Here is a 14,455-nt window from a genome sequence, read left to right on the forward strand (position 1 = left end):
GGCCAGGTCCTGGGTGTCTGTGAGTGAAGACGTTTGGCCCTTGCCTCTTGGGGCCGAGCTCGGCAGGCTGCGCTCTCTCTGCCCTCATTTCTCAGCTATGGAGCCATGGGGCCGAGAACCCGTGTCCTCCTCCATCCTTCCCACAGCAGAGCACTCCAGCGATCCACCTGGATAGATCCTTTATCATCTCATAAGCACGCGAGATGACTGTATGCTTTTTAGAGTACCTTTCATCAAGCTTCTGGAAGCTAAAAATGAAATAGTTATTTGACAGTATTTATTACTTTTTTACTATTGAGGGAAGTTCCCTGAACCCACCCCAAATCCGGAGTTTATTAGGTTATATTTATCATGAAAGGGGGACTCCAGAGTCTTAAAATTCAGTTTTAAATGCTCTGTGCTTGATGGAAGTTCCTTGGATTTTCCTTCCTTCCCAGTTGTTTGGTTCAGGCGTTCAGCCCCATCACTGTGACCTCACGAACATGGACGGGGTGGTCACGGTCACGCCGAGGAGCATGGATGCTGAGACCTACGTGGATGGGCAGCGCATCTCGGAGACCACGATGCTGCAGAGTGGGGCGCAGGTGCAGTTCGGGGCGTCCCACGTGTTCAAGTTCGTGGACCCCAGCCAGGACCACACGCTCCCCAAGAGACCCGTGGACGGGGGCCTGACTGTGAAGGGCCCCAGGCATAAGTCTGGGTAAGAGCACCGGTGCCTTTGAGAATTCTGGAGAGCGTGATCATGCCGGAACAGATGGGAGTTAGCCGTGGACTGTGTTTTGTTGTCTTTTAATTTCTAAAAATTCAGAATTCACCATCTGTGGTTCAGGCTGGGTTTGGGTTCATTTCAGAGAAGAAGAAAGGAAGGTCTTGACTTCGTCTTGAAATTGGAAGTTGTGGCTGGTTTTTTAAATTCTTTTTAAATTTTGTGTTTTAGCTGATACTTTAAAGCCATACTTGGAGTTAGAGTGTTCTGAATCTAGACTAGGCTTTTGTTGGGTTTTGCTGCGACGTATGTGCCTTTTCTGTTCCTAGTGATAAAACAGGGTCTTTTTTAAAGGAATTCAAAGTGTTGTGGCTCCACCTGGTGCCTCTCGGAGGACCTGCGACGCGGGCCTGTGGCAGAAAAGGAAGCGCCCACTGCCTGCGGGCCGGGAGGAGGGCGCCCTCTCTGATAGTGACTGTGGTTAGCGACTGTGCTGCCCAGGGCTTCGCCGATGTTCAGGCTGCTGGGCGTGGGTCCCAGGCCGCTTCCAGCCCGTGCCTGGGCCTTCCGTCTCCCACGTTGTCTCCTGGCGGCTCCTCGGCGGGGGATCCAGCCTCTGCCTGCCCTCTCCTCGCCAGGCCTCTTGTCTGTAGCTGGGCTGGCTTCTAGGCGTTGTGCTGTCTCCCTTCCGATGGTGTTCGCTGTAGCATCCCTGTCGCAAACAGTCCTGTGAGCTTCTGTGCCCCTGTCGGTCTCTCGGTCTTGCTCGGATGTGCGTCTGTGAGAGCTCAGCCTCCTGCTGCTGTTTTGCTGCAGAGGGTCCTGCTTTGTGGGGCTGCAGTGTCTAATCTAGTCACATGTCCGGGTGAGCCGAGATCGTGTCAGGGTGGTGCCGCTGTGAAACTTGATCACCAGTATCTTTCTCCTGCGAAACTAGTGGAAACGGCTTAGTAGTTGATTATACCGGTACTTATATGTACATCCATAACTAGAACAGACTTCTCACTTTTACAAAAACTAACATTAAACTGTTCTAACATTAAACTGTTAGATAAACTTCTAGGTAAGTAACTTGTGTTTTCTTTTTTACACACATCTATGTATACTTTTAAAACGAGAGGTAGTTCCCATGCTAGTTCAGGTGTGGGACGCAGTGATTCAGGTTTTGCAGATCCATGAAATGGTGACAGTGGGTGCAGGTGCCGTCCCTCGTCGTCAGTCACACAAGCTCTTTTCTCGTGATGAGGACGTTCAGGACCGCTCTCTCAGTGACGCTGAGCGCTGGTTACTGCGCTGGGCGTTACCCCCTCCCTCTACCCACAGACCCTCTACCTTTGGTAGCCACTGGTATGTTTGTATCTGTGACCTTGGTTTTTTGTTATTACTTTAAATAAGATTTTGTTAAATGTATTTTAGGTTGAAGGAGAACTGCTTTACAGTGTTGTGCTGGTTGCTGCCACATATCAGTGTGAATCGGCTGTGGGTGTGCGTGTCCCTCGGGAGCCCCCGACCTCTCCACGTTGTCTCGGAGAGCTGGGCCTGAGCTCCCTGATTCGCACAGCAGGGCCCCACTGGCTGCCTGTTTCCCCTTTCTAATGCGCGTTCTTCTCTGCTGACTCGCCCCACCCTCTCCTTCCCTCCTGTGTCCGCAGGTCTGTTGGCTGTGTCTGCGTCTCAGGTGCTGCCCTGCAGACGGAGGTCTCCATCTCTCTAGGCTCTGTCTCTGTGTGCGGCGCCATCCTGTTGCTTGACTCGCCGCTTCGCTCTGTATGGTGGGCTCCAGCTCCATCTGCCCCGTTAGCACTGACTCAGAATGCAGCCCTTTTATGGCTGAGGGGCACCCTGCTGTATCTGCGCGCCTCAGCTCTGGTCTTCTGTCCATGGACAGCCAGGAGGTTTCCCTGTCCCAGCGATGAACGTCCGGGCACCTGTGTCTTTTCAGTTTTGATCTCCTCAGGGTATATGCTCAGTAGTGGGTCATGTGCTAGTTTTATTCCTAGATTTTTTTTTTAAGGAATCTCCATCAGTTTACATTCCCACCAACAGTGCTAAAGGGTTCTCTTTCTTCCACCCCTTCTCCAGCGTTTGTTGTTTGCAGAGTTTTTGAAGACGGCCATTCCAGCCATGTGAGGTGGCGTCTCTTTGTGGTTTTGGCTTGCGTTTCTCTAGTAATGAGTGAGGCTGAGCATCTTTCCGCGTGTTTAATGACCATCTGTATGTCTTCGTTGGAGAAATGTCTGTCCGTCCACTCTTTCATTGTTTTTTTTTTTTTTTTTCCCCTGGTATAGAGATACGTGAGCTGCTCGTGTATTTTGGAGATTAATCCTTGGCCAGCTGTTTCATTTGCTATTATTTTCTCCCCTTCTGAGGGTTATCTTTTCTCTTTGTTTATAGTTTCCTTTGCTGTGCAAAAGCTTTTAAGTTAAATTAGGTCCCGCTTGTTTATTTTTGTTTTTATTTCCATTCCTCTAGGACATGGGTCACAGAGGATCTTGCTGTGATTTATGTCAGAGAGTGTCCTGCCTGTGTTTTCCTCTCAGTTTTATAGTTTCTGGTCTTATATTGGGTAGAATGGACATTTTAGCTATATTAATTCTTCCAGTCTGTGAACACGAAATATCTCGTATCTTCCATTTATTTGTGTCTTTTTCCATTTCTGTGATGAATGTCAGTGTGTTTGGTTTTTACTTCCTTGGTTAAATTTAGGTGTTCTATTCTTTTTGATGCAATTGTGAATTGGAATTGTCTTCCTAACCCTCTGACACTGTTACTAGGGTGTAGAGACAGCGTGGTTTTGGCTCTGCGGGTCTTCGTTGCAGCGCACAGGGGCTTCTCTAGTAGCGGGACATGGCTTACTTGCCCCGCGGCATGTGGGGTCAATCTTACTTCCCCAACCAGGAATTGAACCCACACCACGTGCATTGGAAGGCAGCCTGTTCTCCACTGGGCCACCAGGGGGTCCCATATATGGATGCTGAGTGTTGTCAAATCTTGTTCTGTGTGTGTTGAGACAATCATGTGATTTTTACCCTTCCTTTTTTTGTGTAAACGTGGTGTACCATATGGATTGACTCGTGAGTGTTGAACCATCTGGCATTGCTGGGATCAGTCGCTGTTATCTTGGTGAATGAGCATCTTACTGTATTGTTGAATTGGGTTTGCTGATGTTTTGTTGAAATGTTTTCATCTGTGCTCAGTGGGAACGTTGGCTTGAAAGTCTCTTTTCTTGTGGTGTCCATCTTGTTTTTGGCATCAGGGTGATGATGGCTCGTAAAATGAGTTTGAAAGTGTCCCCCCACCCTCTTCTATGTTTTGGAATAGTTTGAGCATTTGTGTTAACTCTTCTTTAAATGTTTGGTGGAACTCACCAGTGAAGCCATCTGGTCCTGGACTTCAGTTTGTTGGGAGGCCATTGGTTACTGATTCACTCTCCTATCCAGTGATTAATCTGTTCAGATTTTCTATTTCTTCATGCTTTAGTCTCGTGAGATTTTGTTTCTAGAAGTTTATCCATTTCTTCCGGGTTGTCCAGTTGGGGCATTGTTGTTCACGGTGGTGTGTTCTGATGTGTCTCTGTGTGTTGACTGTAGTGTCTCCTCTTTCATTTCCAGTTGACTTGAGTCCTCTCTCCCCGTCTCTGTCTCTCTCTCCCTCTCCCTCTCTCCCTTTCTCTGTCTCTGTCTCTCTCTCTCTCTCTCCCCCTCTCTCCCTCCCTCCCTCTCCCTCTCTCTGGGTCAGTCCAGCGGGAGCTTTGTCTGCTCATCTTTTACAGGAGCTCTTTCCTCTTTTCTGTGCTCTTACCTGCCGTCTTTTAGTCCTTGTCTCATTTATTTACACTTTTCGGGCTTCGTTTGCTGCTCTTACTCTGGTTCCTCAAAGGGCGCCTGACATGTGTGTGCTCTTAGCTGCAGACCTAGACTCTCTGTCTTCAAAGCCTTGGTGGTGGGGTGCCCCCCGGACATCTCAGTGGGTGTCGATGACCTGTGGGGGGTGATCGGTCTGGTGCTGTGTCGATGGACCCGTAGTTCATCTCGTCTGCATCCCTGAGCACCATGCCATCGTGAGCTCTGCCATCACAGTCGTGATAGAGTCACTTTGTAATTGTTCACATACCCAGAATGCGGTTGGGTCCATGTTACGCTGGAAAATTAAGAAACTCGCACAATAGAAGAGCTCCTTTTTTTCTTTATGCTTCTTTTCAATTTTGTGTTCCTAGTTTTAAAAACTCCAATTTTTAGAGCATTCAGTATGTGTTGGAAAAAACAGTTCGTAAAGTTAGTATAGTTTTTTTTTTAGTCATTAGATTCATAGTCTGATAGTAAAGTGATTTATTGAAGATCTTTGCACAGATATTTAACAATTTTTACTATTAAGAAGAGACTGCCTCTGATTATTTGAGAGCTATTAATTCTGTGGCTTTCTTGTTTTATCTCAACAGAATTGTTCAGGAGACAACTTTTGATTTAGGAGGAGACGTTCACAGTGGAACGGCCTTACCAGCGAGCAAGGTGGGTGCTTGTCCGTCACCGATAGGACCGTGTGAATATGGCAGGGCGGCAGTGGCGAACTGCTGCTGACACACGCAGGGAAGTGTGGTGCAGGCTTTGCAGGGCCTGTGTGCGGGCAGCCTGTCTCTCGTGGTCCGCGGGAACGGCCGCAAAGGCCAGGAGCTTGTGCTTTTTCTCCAAGCGGTGTGTCCGAGGCTTCTCCTCTAGGACCAGACTCCTCGCTCAGATCAGGTCACCCCAGAGGTCACAGCTGCTGCGCTTGTGACCTCAGCTTGGTCCCAGCTCCTGGCCACCTCCTCCTCTCTGCGGGTACCGCTCTAGCCCGGAACCCTCCTCTCCTGCACCGTGCTTGCTCTGGGTGGCAGCCCACTGCTGGGGAGAGGCTCCCCAACCCCACCCCACCCCAACCTGGGCCTGAGACGGCAGCTGTTTCTTTCTCTGTAGTTGCTGTCTTGCCGCTGGTTCCTGGGGTGGGTTGGTTGGTGGCTGGGACATGGGGTAGCTGGGTCTCTCCAGTTCCCTGTCACTGTTCTATAACATAAAAGTCGTACTACACGCTGTTTACAACATGCAGAAAAGTGTCTTTTCAGAGCAGGCTGTGCAGCCTGGTTTGGGGGCGACGTGAGGAGTGGGAGGTGCGTTCCGTGCAGTGTCTGTCGCTCCCTGCTTGGCGGGCTCTGTGCCTGCGCTCATTGCCTACAGGGAGGGCACTGAGAAGCCTGGCAGAGATTTTTGCTGCAGTGAACCTTGCACCTGAGTGTGTTGGTCTGTTCTGATGGTTCTCTGAGCGTCGGTCGCCATCCCCACGGGCCTCAGGCTGCTGACAGTGGGCACTGCTCGGAGGGGCTTCTGTGACCCACTCGGGTTGCTGTCTGGGTGTCCTTTCCTTGTGTCGATTAAGGGCAGGACGTGAGCCAGTCTCTGCTCTGAGCTCTCTGTTGGGGCTTCCGCTGTCATGAGCGAGCTTGCACACCCTTTCTTGAAACAAGTAAAACAGAGACCTGCCTCTTCGCACTGCGCGTGTACTCTCTCTGCTGCGTCCTGACCCGAGAAGCGTGTGGGGTCCAGATGCCGCGGGGGCCCTCTCCGCCCACACCCGAGCAGCTGGTTCAGAGCCGCGTTCTTGCTCTCCGCCCAGGACGTGGGCTCTGAGTGCTCGGGGGCGCGGCTGTGGCCCCTCTCCCCGGTCCCCGCCCGCATCCCCTGCGACACCAGGTGTCACACACAGTTGGCCACGTACTCTGTTTAAGCGCCTATGTCTCCCCTGCTCAGAGCGCCGCCAGGCTGGACAGCGACAGGACACCATCCGCCTCCAGCACTGCCGAGCGAGGGATGGTGAAGCCGATGGTCCGCGTGGAGCAGCAGCTGGACTACCGCCGGCAGGACAGCAGGTGGGGCAGGGCCCTGGGTGCCCGGGGCTGGAGCGGGCACGGAGGGGCTGGGTCAGGGGTCCGCTCTTGAGGTCCAGCTGACACCTTTGGGATGTGGGCAGACCCTTATGGGTATTTCCTTTTCATGTCACCGAATTAAAAAAGGAAATGCTTCATTGACAGTCGTATCCCTCACTTTATACCTCGACCATGTCTAGGTGAAATAGGAGACAGTCTGAATTAAAATGTTGCTATGTTAAATATGCTAGCTGCTCTGTAAAAACAGGAGAAAGGGAATTTTTAGAGGATTTTAATCATGTGGTAATTTTTTTTTTAAATAAGCCTAGTCATCTTACCCATATCTAGAAGAAGTGGCGTTGAAGCTGCGTGTTCAGGAGTCACAGAGTGCCCACCTGCCCTTTCCCTGCTCCAGTGACTCTGACAGACGAGATGTCGTTTCTGCTGCGGGTGTTGTTCTTGCTTAGATCCTTTGAACAGAGAGCGTGGAGCTTTTCTTCCTTCCTTTTCTCAGGGTTTCTCAGTGTGCGTCACCTTAGTAAGTCGGGGTGCTGTTTTCTGGTAGCACGCTTCGATGTGGGAGGGCAGATGGTTTAGCTCGGTGCTGAGATGGAAGCAGGGAGCGTCGTGTGACTCTCACCATCACCGACAGCAGTGGACCTCAGATTGGTGATGGAGCCCTTCAGACCGTGCAGCTCCAGTAACCAGGGCGTTAGCCAGGGCTGCTCAGGGACCAGTTGAGCGACAGGTTGCAGGTGCAGTTCTGACATCTTGCAGCAGAGGGCACTGTGCCTCCTAAGATTTTAGTGACATTCATCCCAATCATTAAATCTGTAGACTCACATGGGAACCTCATGTTTTTACCTCGTTTTTATTATCTGCTTTTGGTTATTATTCAGTATTTTTTTGTGAATTTTTTTATGATTACAGTATGAATTATATTGCAATTTTTTTTAAGCTATAATAATGAGTAGTCTGCTTTCTGTGTCCATGCTTGTTTTTGATAGCGTGTTCTAGAGTAAGATGTTCAGGATGCTGAGTTAGTACTATGCGGAGTACCTCCGTCTGCTTATAAGGTGATCGAGGTGTATGTATAGTGGTTTTTAGCACACAGGTATTTGAAGAAGCAGATAACTGAGATGGGGCAGGGGAAGATTGATGGGCATAATGTCTTCAGGATATGAAAAATTAATAAGTATACTCAGTTAATAAGTAAATGTAGCATAATATGGCATCAAAATAACCATGTGATGATTAATTGTACGTTAGAAATTATATTTTCTACGAGCATATATCTTAATTAAATTTTTTGCAAGGTCATTTGTTTTGCCAAGACTTACTAAACTTCTGCTTGGAATGTAAATCTACGTTACTTTGTTGGTATGAAGACGGTAATGGAAACGTGGTTCTTCCCATTTCCAGTCTCTCGTTTTTCACATCTGCAGTTCTCTTCACTGGTTTAGTCATAAAATCTGACAGGCTTAATCAGTGAATGATTTAATACTAATTTTAGTCAAGGAATCTTTTTGAATGATGGGAATAACGTTTAAAGTATCACTGACACATTTTTTAAATTTTTCAATGAGAATTTAAGTTCCTTATTTTTATTAGATTTGTTGAAGTGATAAAACATTAAAAAAAATTGGTAAACTTTACCAATTCATGTTGTGGGTATTAAATTGAAAAATAAGCACTTTGTCTACAGTTCTAGATGTTTACAAATATGGCAGTGTAAGAAAGACATGTTAAAAATAATTGAGCTTTTGAATTATATTCTAAGAGCATTTTTATACCTAAAGTATGGAGTTAAATCCAAATGAATACATTATAGACTGGGTAATAAATTCGGAAGCACATAATTTGGTGAAAAGAAGGGTTTTGTTTTTACTTTTGACGTCTACGGTAGCTTGAATGGATTCCTGTTGTATCTTCCCCTTACTCGTCTTTGGTGCGTGGAGAAGGCGAGCTTGGCAGGACGAGACTGTTGCTGGGGCTGCTGCGGTTCTCCGAGCCGGCCCGTGGTCAGCTGCCTCAGTCGCCCTGAGGTGCCGCCGCTGTGCGCCTGAACAGACGCTGACACAGCGCAGCTGCGGGCCCCACTGGCAGGGACCGCCCGTCTGACTTGACCAGGAGAGGCAGGCGATGTCCGGCTGTTAGGGCGTTTTTCCCTCTCTTGTGTGAGAGCTCAGTTTCAAGCTCAGAGAGCTTTAGACTCTCTCTTTCTCCCAGTGGTGTCTTTCACGGTTACTCGAGCCGTCGTGGTAGCGGGGGCCCAGCAGCCCCATCTCTACAGTGCAGGGCGTCTTCATCAAGAACAGACTCGTGGTCGGCTGTGTTATCCTGACAGAAGCAGATACTCAGGATCTGACCCGTGAGCAGCCGGGCTAGGATGACCCCCAGTTCCCTCACCCACATATTGGAATAGGCTCCACGTGAAAATGAGCCAAGACTCTGTATGCAGTATTGATTTTTAAAAAATAGTTGCAGAATCCACACTGTATGTTGGGGTGGTGTTAGCTAATGTGAGCTGGTTTTAAGAGATGGCCACTTTGCTCTTTCAGAACTCAGGATGCTCCCGGGCCTGACTTGATTCTGCCTGCAAGCATTGAATTCAGGGAAAGTTGTAAGTAATTTCAGAGTGTACTGGTACTGAATTATTTCTTATTCGATTTTTCTTCATCTGAGTTTTCACGTTTTGTTGTTTTTTCCTGTTTTGAAATCTTTTCACAGCTGAAGATTCATTTTTATCTGCCATTATAAATTACACTAATAGCTCTACAGTCCATTTTAAGCTGTCACCTACATACGTGCTATACATGGCGTGTCGGTATGTATTGTCCAGCCAGTACAGACCCGACGCCAGCCCCGCCGAGCGCACGCACAAAGTCATGGCCCTCGTCAACAGGATGGTGAGCATGATGGAAGGGGTGATCCAGGTAAGCGCTGACGCAGGGCCGCACCAGCCGTGACTGGCAGTAGCTTTCAAATCAACTGAGTCAGTTGCTTTTTTTTAACATTTCAGATTTGCTTACATGCTTGACTTTATCTGAATAATTTTTTTTCTAAAGCAAAAGTTGTATAAGCAGGATTCAAAACTGTATAGCTTTAAAAGTTGAAATGCAAACCTTTTTTTTGTTTTTTTTCCTACAAAATTTAAGGGAAGGGAAAGTTTGTGTGTGATCACACAATGATCGTGAAAAAGACCCTTAAAATTATACTAGGTGTGAGAGGGCATTGAGAATTAAAAAATAATTCACGTATCGTAAAATGAACCTTTATAAAGTGAGTAGCCGGGTTGCATTCAGGGCCCTCAGTGCTGTGCGGGTGCCTTTGCTTGGCTCCATGGGGTCCCCGTCCCTCCTGACAAGACCCCTCGCCCACCAAGCAGTTCCCTGCATCACCTGCTCCACGGGCCCCTGACAGTTGCTGTAAAAAAGGACTCGCTCTTTGACTATGGCCCCGCCAGGCTGCTGATAGTCGGCCTCTGGTTTTCTCATCATGGGCGTGGGTATCGTGGATGTGATGACATTTCTCACTCACGATGAAAATCAGGCTCAACTTCTTTCGTAAACCAGTTTTCAAATTTCAGAAAATTAGCATGTTCTGTTGGTAGAATGGTTTGTTTCCTTTATTACTGTTTGCCTACAGTTGATAAAATTGGCGTAACAGTTTTTTCCCACTTAGAGGTAACTTGAAGATTTAATCTTTAAAGTCCTTAAAAGTAAATTTACAGACTTCTAAAAAAGTTTTCCTAAACCACTTGTCAGCATTATTCAGCTGTGACGCTCTAGGTACGTGATCTTAAGCGACACAATTAGATGATTTGGTTGCTTTTTTCCTGTCAGGATAGTTGGAGGCAAGCTAATCTTTTCATCCCCTCAGAACTGTCATAGAAAGCTTTTTTAACGTTTTCAAAAAAAGGTTTCTCCTGTGTGAGTGGTTAGCCTGTGACTCTGAGGAGTTTAAGAGCCCTTCCCCTGAGGGAGGAAGTAGATGAAGAGGAAGCTCGTTCTGTTTGGGCACAATCGTGTTACTCCTGTTATTTTATACACAAATGTGGATTTCCTTTTCAGCTGTTGTTCAGAGCTGCCGTTTGTCTCCCTCATGCTTGGATTTCAGATTATGAAACTCCCATCAGCAGACACTTGTGATGGGCTTATCTTACTGGAACTGGCAGTGAAATCACATTATTAAGCTTTTCATACTTAAGATCTAGGTTCAGTGTGTGATTGAAAGAATCTTGAATTTTAGGGAGGAATTGTAGAATAATTAAAAATCTTTAATTTATAAGAAACCTACTTGGAAAAAGCAATTTGCTCCTTTGTAGTATAGAAATAATACAAGTTTTTTATACACTTTAGAGTTTTCAACGCTTAGTGTTTTTGTTGGTCTTTTCCTGTGCCTTCATCCTCACTAGCTGATCCAGGGGAACAGACTCTGAGGTCATGGACCTCTAGGTTGTCTCACACACACAGGGTTGCTCAGAGACGTTAGGAAGCCCGTTCTTTGTAAATCTTTCAAAGAAATCGGTGTATTCACTTGTTCATTGCAACATCTTCTATACAGAGAAAGTCTAGGAACTCCCTTAGTTTTTGTGCCAGCGTTAAGAGGAGGAAACCCCCCTTTATGTCCTAGATTTCCCGAGCTCCTCGCAGCCACAAGGAGTGTGTAACATGGAATAGCGTAACTAAATGTCATGCCCTCATGTTGTGCCTTCATGTTAGTGTTTTGATTTTTTTTAACGATCATGACTGTTTACGAGTTTCTTTCTCTCGTTCTGCTTGGTTTCCCCTCGTCTGTTTTTCTCCAGGAAGTAGACCAGGTTGATCAGGTAGGACATACTGCTGGGAGCCGATCCTAGCTGTGTTGGCTTAGCTGAGTTTCTCATGCTGCTTCCATGTCAAAGTACAAAACAACTGGACTGAGGCTCATAACACTCATTCAGCAGCTGGAACATGCAGTACTAAAATCCTTTTTTGACTGTGCAACCTTTATCAGCATTTCATAACTTCTGCTTAATGCACTTCAGTGTGGATATGAAATGACAACAGTTCTGTTTCTCCTCTTTGTTGTTTATCCTTGGTTCCTATTCTTTGGATCTCATCTGAGGTTGCCTGGCCTGCTCATGTGGTCGGGAGATGACGTGATAGATCAGTACTTGATACCAAGTTGCTTGGTGTCCTTGCCAGTGACTTCGAGTATCAGGGTGGCGGTGGGTAACCATGGATACATGTGTGTGTGCGTCACAGATTACCAGATAAAGTGCAGTCTCCAATTCGGTGTTGGTATTGATGGCTCCTTTCCGCACTGGTGCCATAAATTGTCGCTCACTAGAGCCATGTGTCTGTACCTGAATCCTGAGGAGTTGCAGTGGGGCTCAGTGCCCATTGCTGCGTCTGCACCCAAATTCCTCTGCAAGTATCTGGTATCTGTGCTCAGTGCCCTGGTGAGAATGGGGAGGTACTGGTCTATCTTCGGCAGCTTTTCAGGAGCATTCCTTTCGTTTGTGCTGTTTGTCCTGTGGCTGCTTACGGAGCTGCCTTCTGTCTGCAGAAACAGAAGAACATTGCAGGGGCCCTTGCCTTCTGGATGGCCAACGCGTCCGAGCTGCTCAACTTCATCAAGCAGGACCGAGACCTCAGTCGGATCACACTGGATGCACAGGACGTCCTGGCGCACTTGGTGCAGATGGCCTTTAAGTAAGAACCCACGTTCTGTAAAGACTTCTTCAGTCATGCTTTTTCTTTAAACCTTCAGAACTCATTTTAAAGATTTTTATTCACCCTAACTGAAGATAGATATCAAGAAGTGTCAATGTTGTTCAGTTGCTAAGTCGTGTCCGACTCTTTGCCACCCCATAGACTGCAGCACGCCAGGCCTCCCTGCCCTTCGCTGTCTGCTGGAGCTTGCTCAAACACCTCATGTCCATTGAGTCGGTGATGCTGTCCAACCACCTGGTCCTCTGCCACCCCTTCTCCTGCCCTCAGTCTTTCCCAGCATCAGGGCCTTTTCCAGTGAATTGGCTCTTTGCATCAGGTGGCCATTTGAGTTTCAGCTTCAGCATCAGTCCTTCCACTGAATGCTGCTGCTGCTAAGTTGCTTCAGTCGTTTCCGACTGTGTGCAGCCCCATAGCCGGCAGCCCACCAGGCTCCCCCGTCCCTGGGATTCTCCAGGCAAGAACACTGGAATGGGTTGCCATTTCCTTCTTCAATGGCATGAAAGTGAAAAGTGAAAGTGAAGTCGTTCAGTCGCGTCCAACTCTTCGAGTCCCCGTGGACTGCAGCCTACCAGGCTCCTCTGTCCATGGGATTTTCCAGGCGAGAGTGTTGGAGTGGGGTGCCATCGCCTTCTCTACTCCCACTGAATATTCAGGACTAATTTCCTTTAGGATTGACTGGTTGGATCTCCTTGCAATCCAAGGGACTCTCAAAAGTCTTGTCCAACACCACAGTTCAAAAGCATCAATTCTTCAGTGCTCAGCCTTCTTTATGGTCCAGCTCTCACATGCATACATGACAACTGGTAAACCTTAGCTTTGCCTGTACGGACCTTTGTCAGCAAAGTAATGTCTCTGCTTTTTAATATGCTGTCTAGGTTTGTCATAGGTTTGACTCCAAGGGGAAGTGTCTTAAAATTTCATGGCTGCAGTAACCTTTCACAGTGATTTTGAAGCCCGAGACCAGATGTCATGATATTACTTTGTTTTTTGCCTTTTTTTTTTCTACTTTATTTCTAATTGAAGGATAATTGCTTTATAAATAATGGTTTGATTTCTGCCATACATCAGCATGAATTAGCCATGGATGTACAGGTATCCCCTCCCTCTTGAGGTGTCTTAGGTTTTGAATGTTGATTTTCAAGCCAGCTTTTTCACTCTCCTCTTTCACTCTTACCAAGAGGCTCTTTAGTTCCTCTTCACTTTCTGCCATAAGGGTGATGTCATCTGCATATCTGAGGTTATTGATATTCCTCCTGGCAATCTTGATTCCAGCTTGTGCTTCATCCAGTCCAGCATTTCACATGATACACTCTGCGTAGAAGTTAAATAAGCAGGGTGACAGTATACAGCCTCGATGTACTCCTTTCCCAATTTGGAACCAGTTTGTTTTTCCGTGTCCGGTTCTAACTGTTGCTTCTTGACCCACATACAAGTAAGGTAGTCTCGTGTTCCCATCTCTTTAAGAATTTCCCACTGTTCACTGTGTTTCACACAGTCAAATAGTCAATAAAGCAGAAGTAGATATTTTTCTGGGATTCCCTTGCTTTCTCTGTGATTGAATGGATATTGGCAATTTGATCTTTGGTTCCTCTGCCTTTTTCTAAACCCAGCTTGTACATCTGGAAATTCTCAGTTCAGGTACCATTGAACCCTAGCTGGAAGGATTTTGAGCATTACTTTACTAGTATGTGAGCACAGCTGAAGCATAAATAGCTACACGCAGAAAGTGTCAGTTTAATAAATTGAGCTCAATTAAGTATGAAACCTGAGAGGAAAACCATTACATAGATGTTGTACATGGAAAATATTTCTAAACAGTACACATTGTTTTGCCTGTGTGATAGCAGCAGGGTGTCATGCTGAGGTTATTAAAACTGTCAATGTTTTTCAGGTACCTGGTTCACTGTCTTCAGTCAGAGCTGAATAATTACATGCCCGCTTTTCTGGACGACCCTGAAGAGGACAGTCTGCAGAGACCAAAAATAGGTTAGGCCTTTCTCTTTCTGCTTCAGCCCCTCCTTCCTGCCTCTGCGTTCACCTTCATTTTAATATTCGCTGTCGGAGGTGCCCTTGTTTCAGCGTCCGTGGTCTGAGGGGCGGGTGTGATCAGAGTCCGCGGGACGTCCTCCTGGT

General features: G+C 47.0%; 1 protein-coding gene across 5 annotated transcripts in view; it reads left to right on the forward strand.

The window, feature by feature from the left end:
- The window catches only part of AFDN (afadin, adherens junction formation factor), an 80,851-nt gene that overhangs the window by 28,702 nt on the left and 37,694 nt on the right, over window positions 1–14,455 (forward strand). For 3 of the 5 annotated variants that reach the window (XM_040239192.1, XM_040239195.1, XM_040239193.1), the window contains exons 10-17: window positions 438–700; window positions 5,145–5,214; window positions 6,487–6,605; window positions 9,164–9,225; window positions 9,333–9,538; window positions 11,413–11,433; window positions 12,156–12,301; window positions 14,214–14,308. In XM_040239192.1, coding sequence (XP_040095126.1) covers window positions 438–700; window positions 5,145–5,214; window positions 6,487–6,605; window positions 9,164–9,225; window positions 9,333–9,538; window positions 11,413–11,433; window positions 12,156–12,301; window positions 14,214–14,308 — 982 coding nt within the window. The remainder of the gene's footprint in view (window positions 1–437; window positions 701–5,144; window positions 5,215–6,486; window positions 6,606–9,163; window positions 9,226–9,332; window positions 9,539–11,412; window positions 11,434–12,155; window positions 12,302–14,213; window positions 14,309–14,455) is intronic. The other 2 variants (XM_040239196.1, XM_040239194.1) reach the window with 1 other exon arrangement.

The sequence above is a fragment of the Oryx dammah genome, unplaced genomic scaffold (assembly GCF_014754425.2).
Source record: "Oryx dammah isolate SB20612 unplaced genomic scaffold, SCBI_Odam_1.1 HiC_scaffold_4, whole genome shotgun sequence".
NCBI lineage: Eukaryota > Metazoa > Chordata > Mammalia > Artiodactyla > Bovidae > Oryx > Oryx dammah.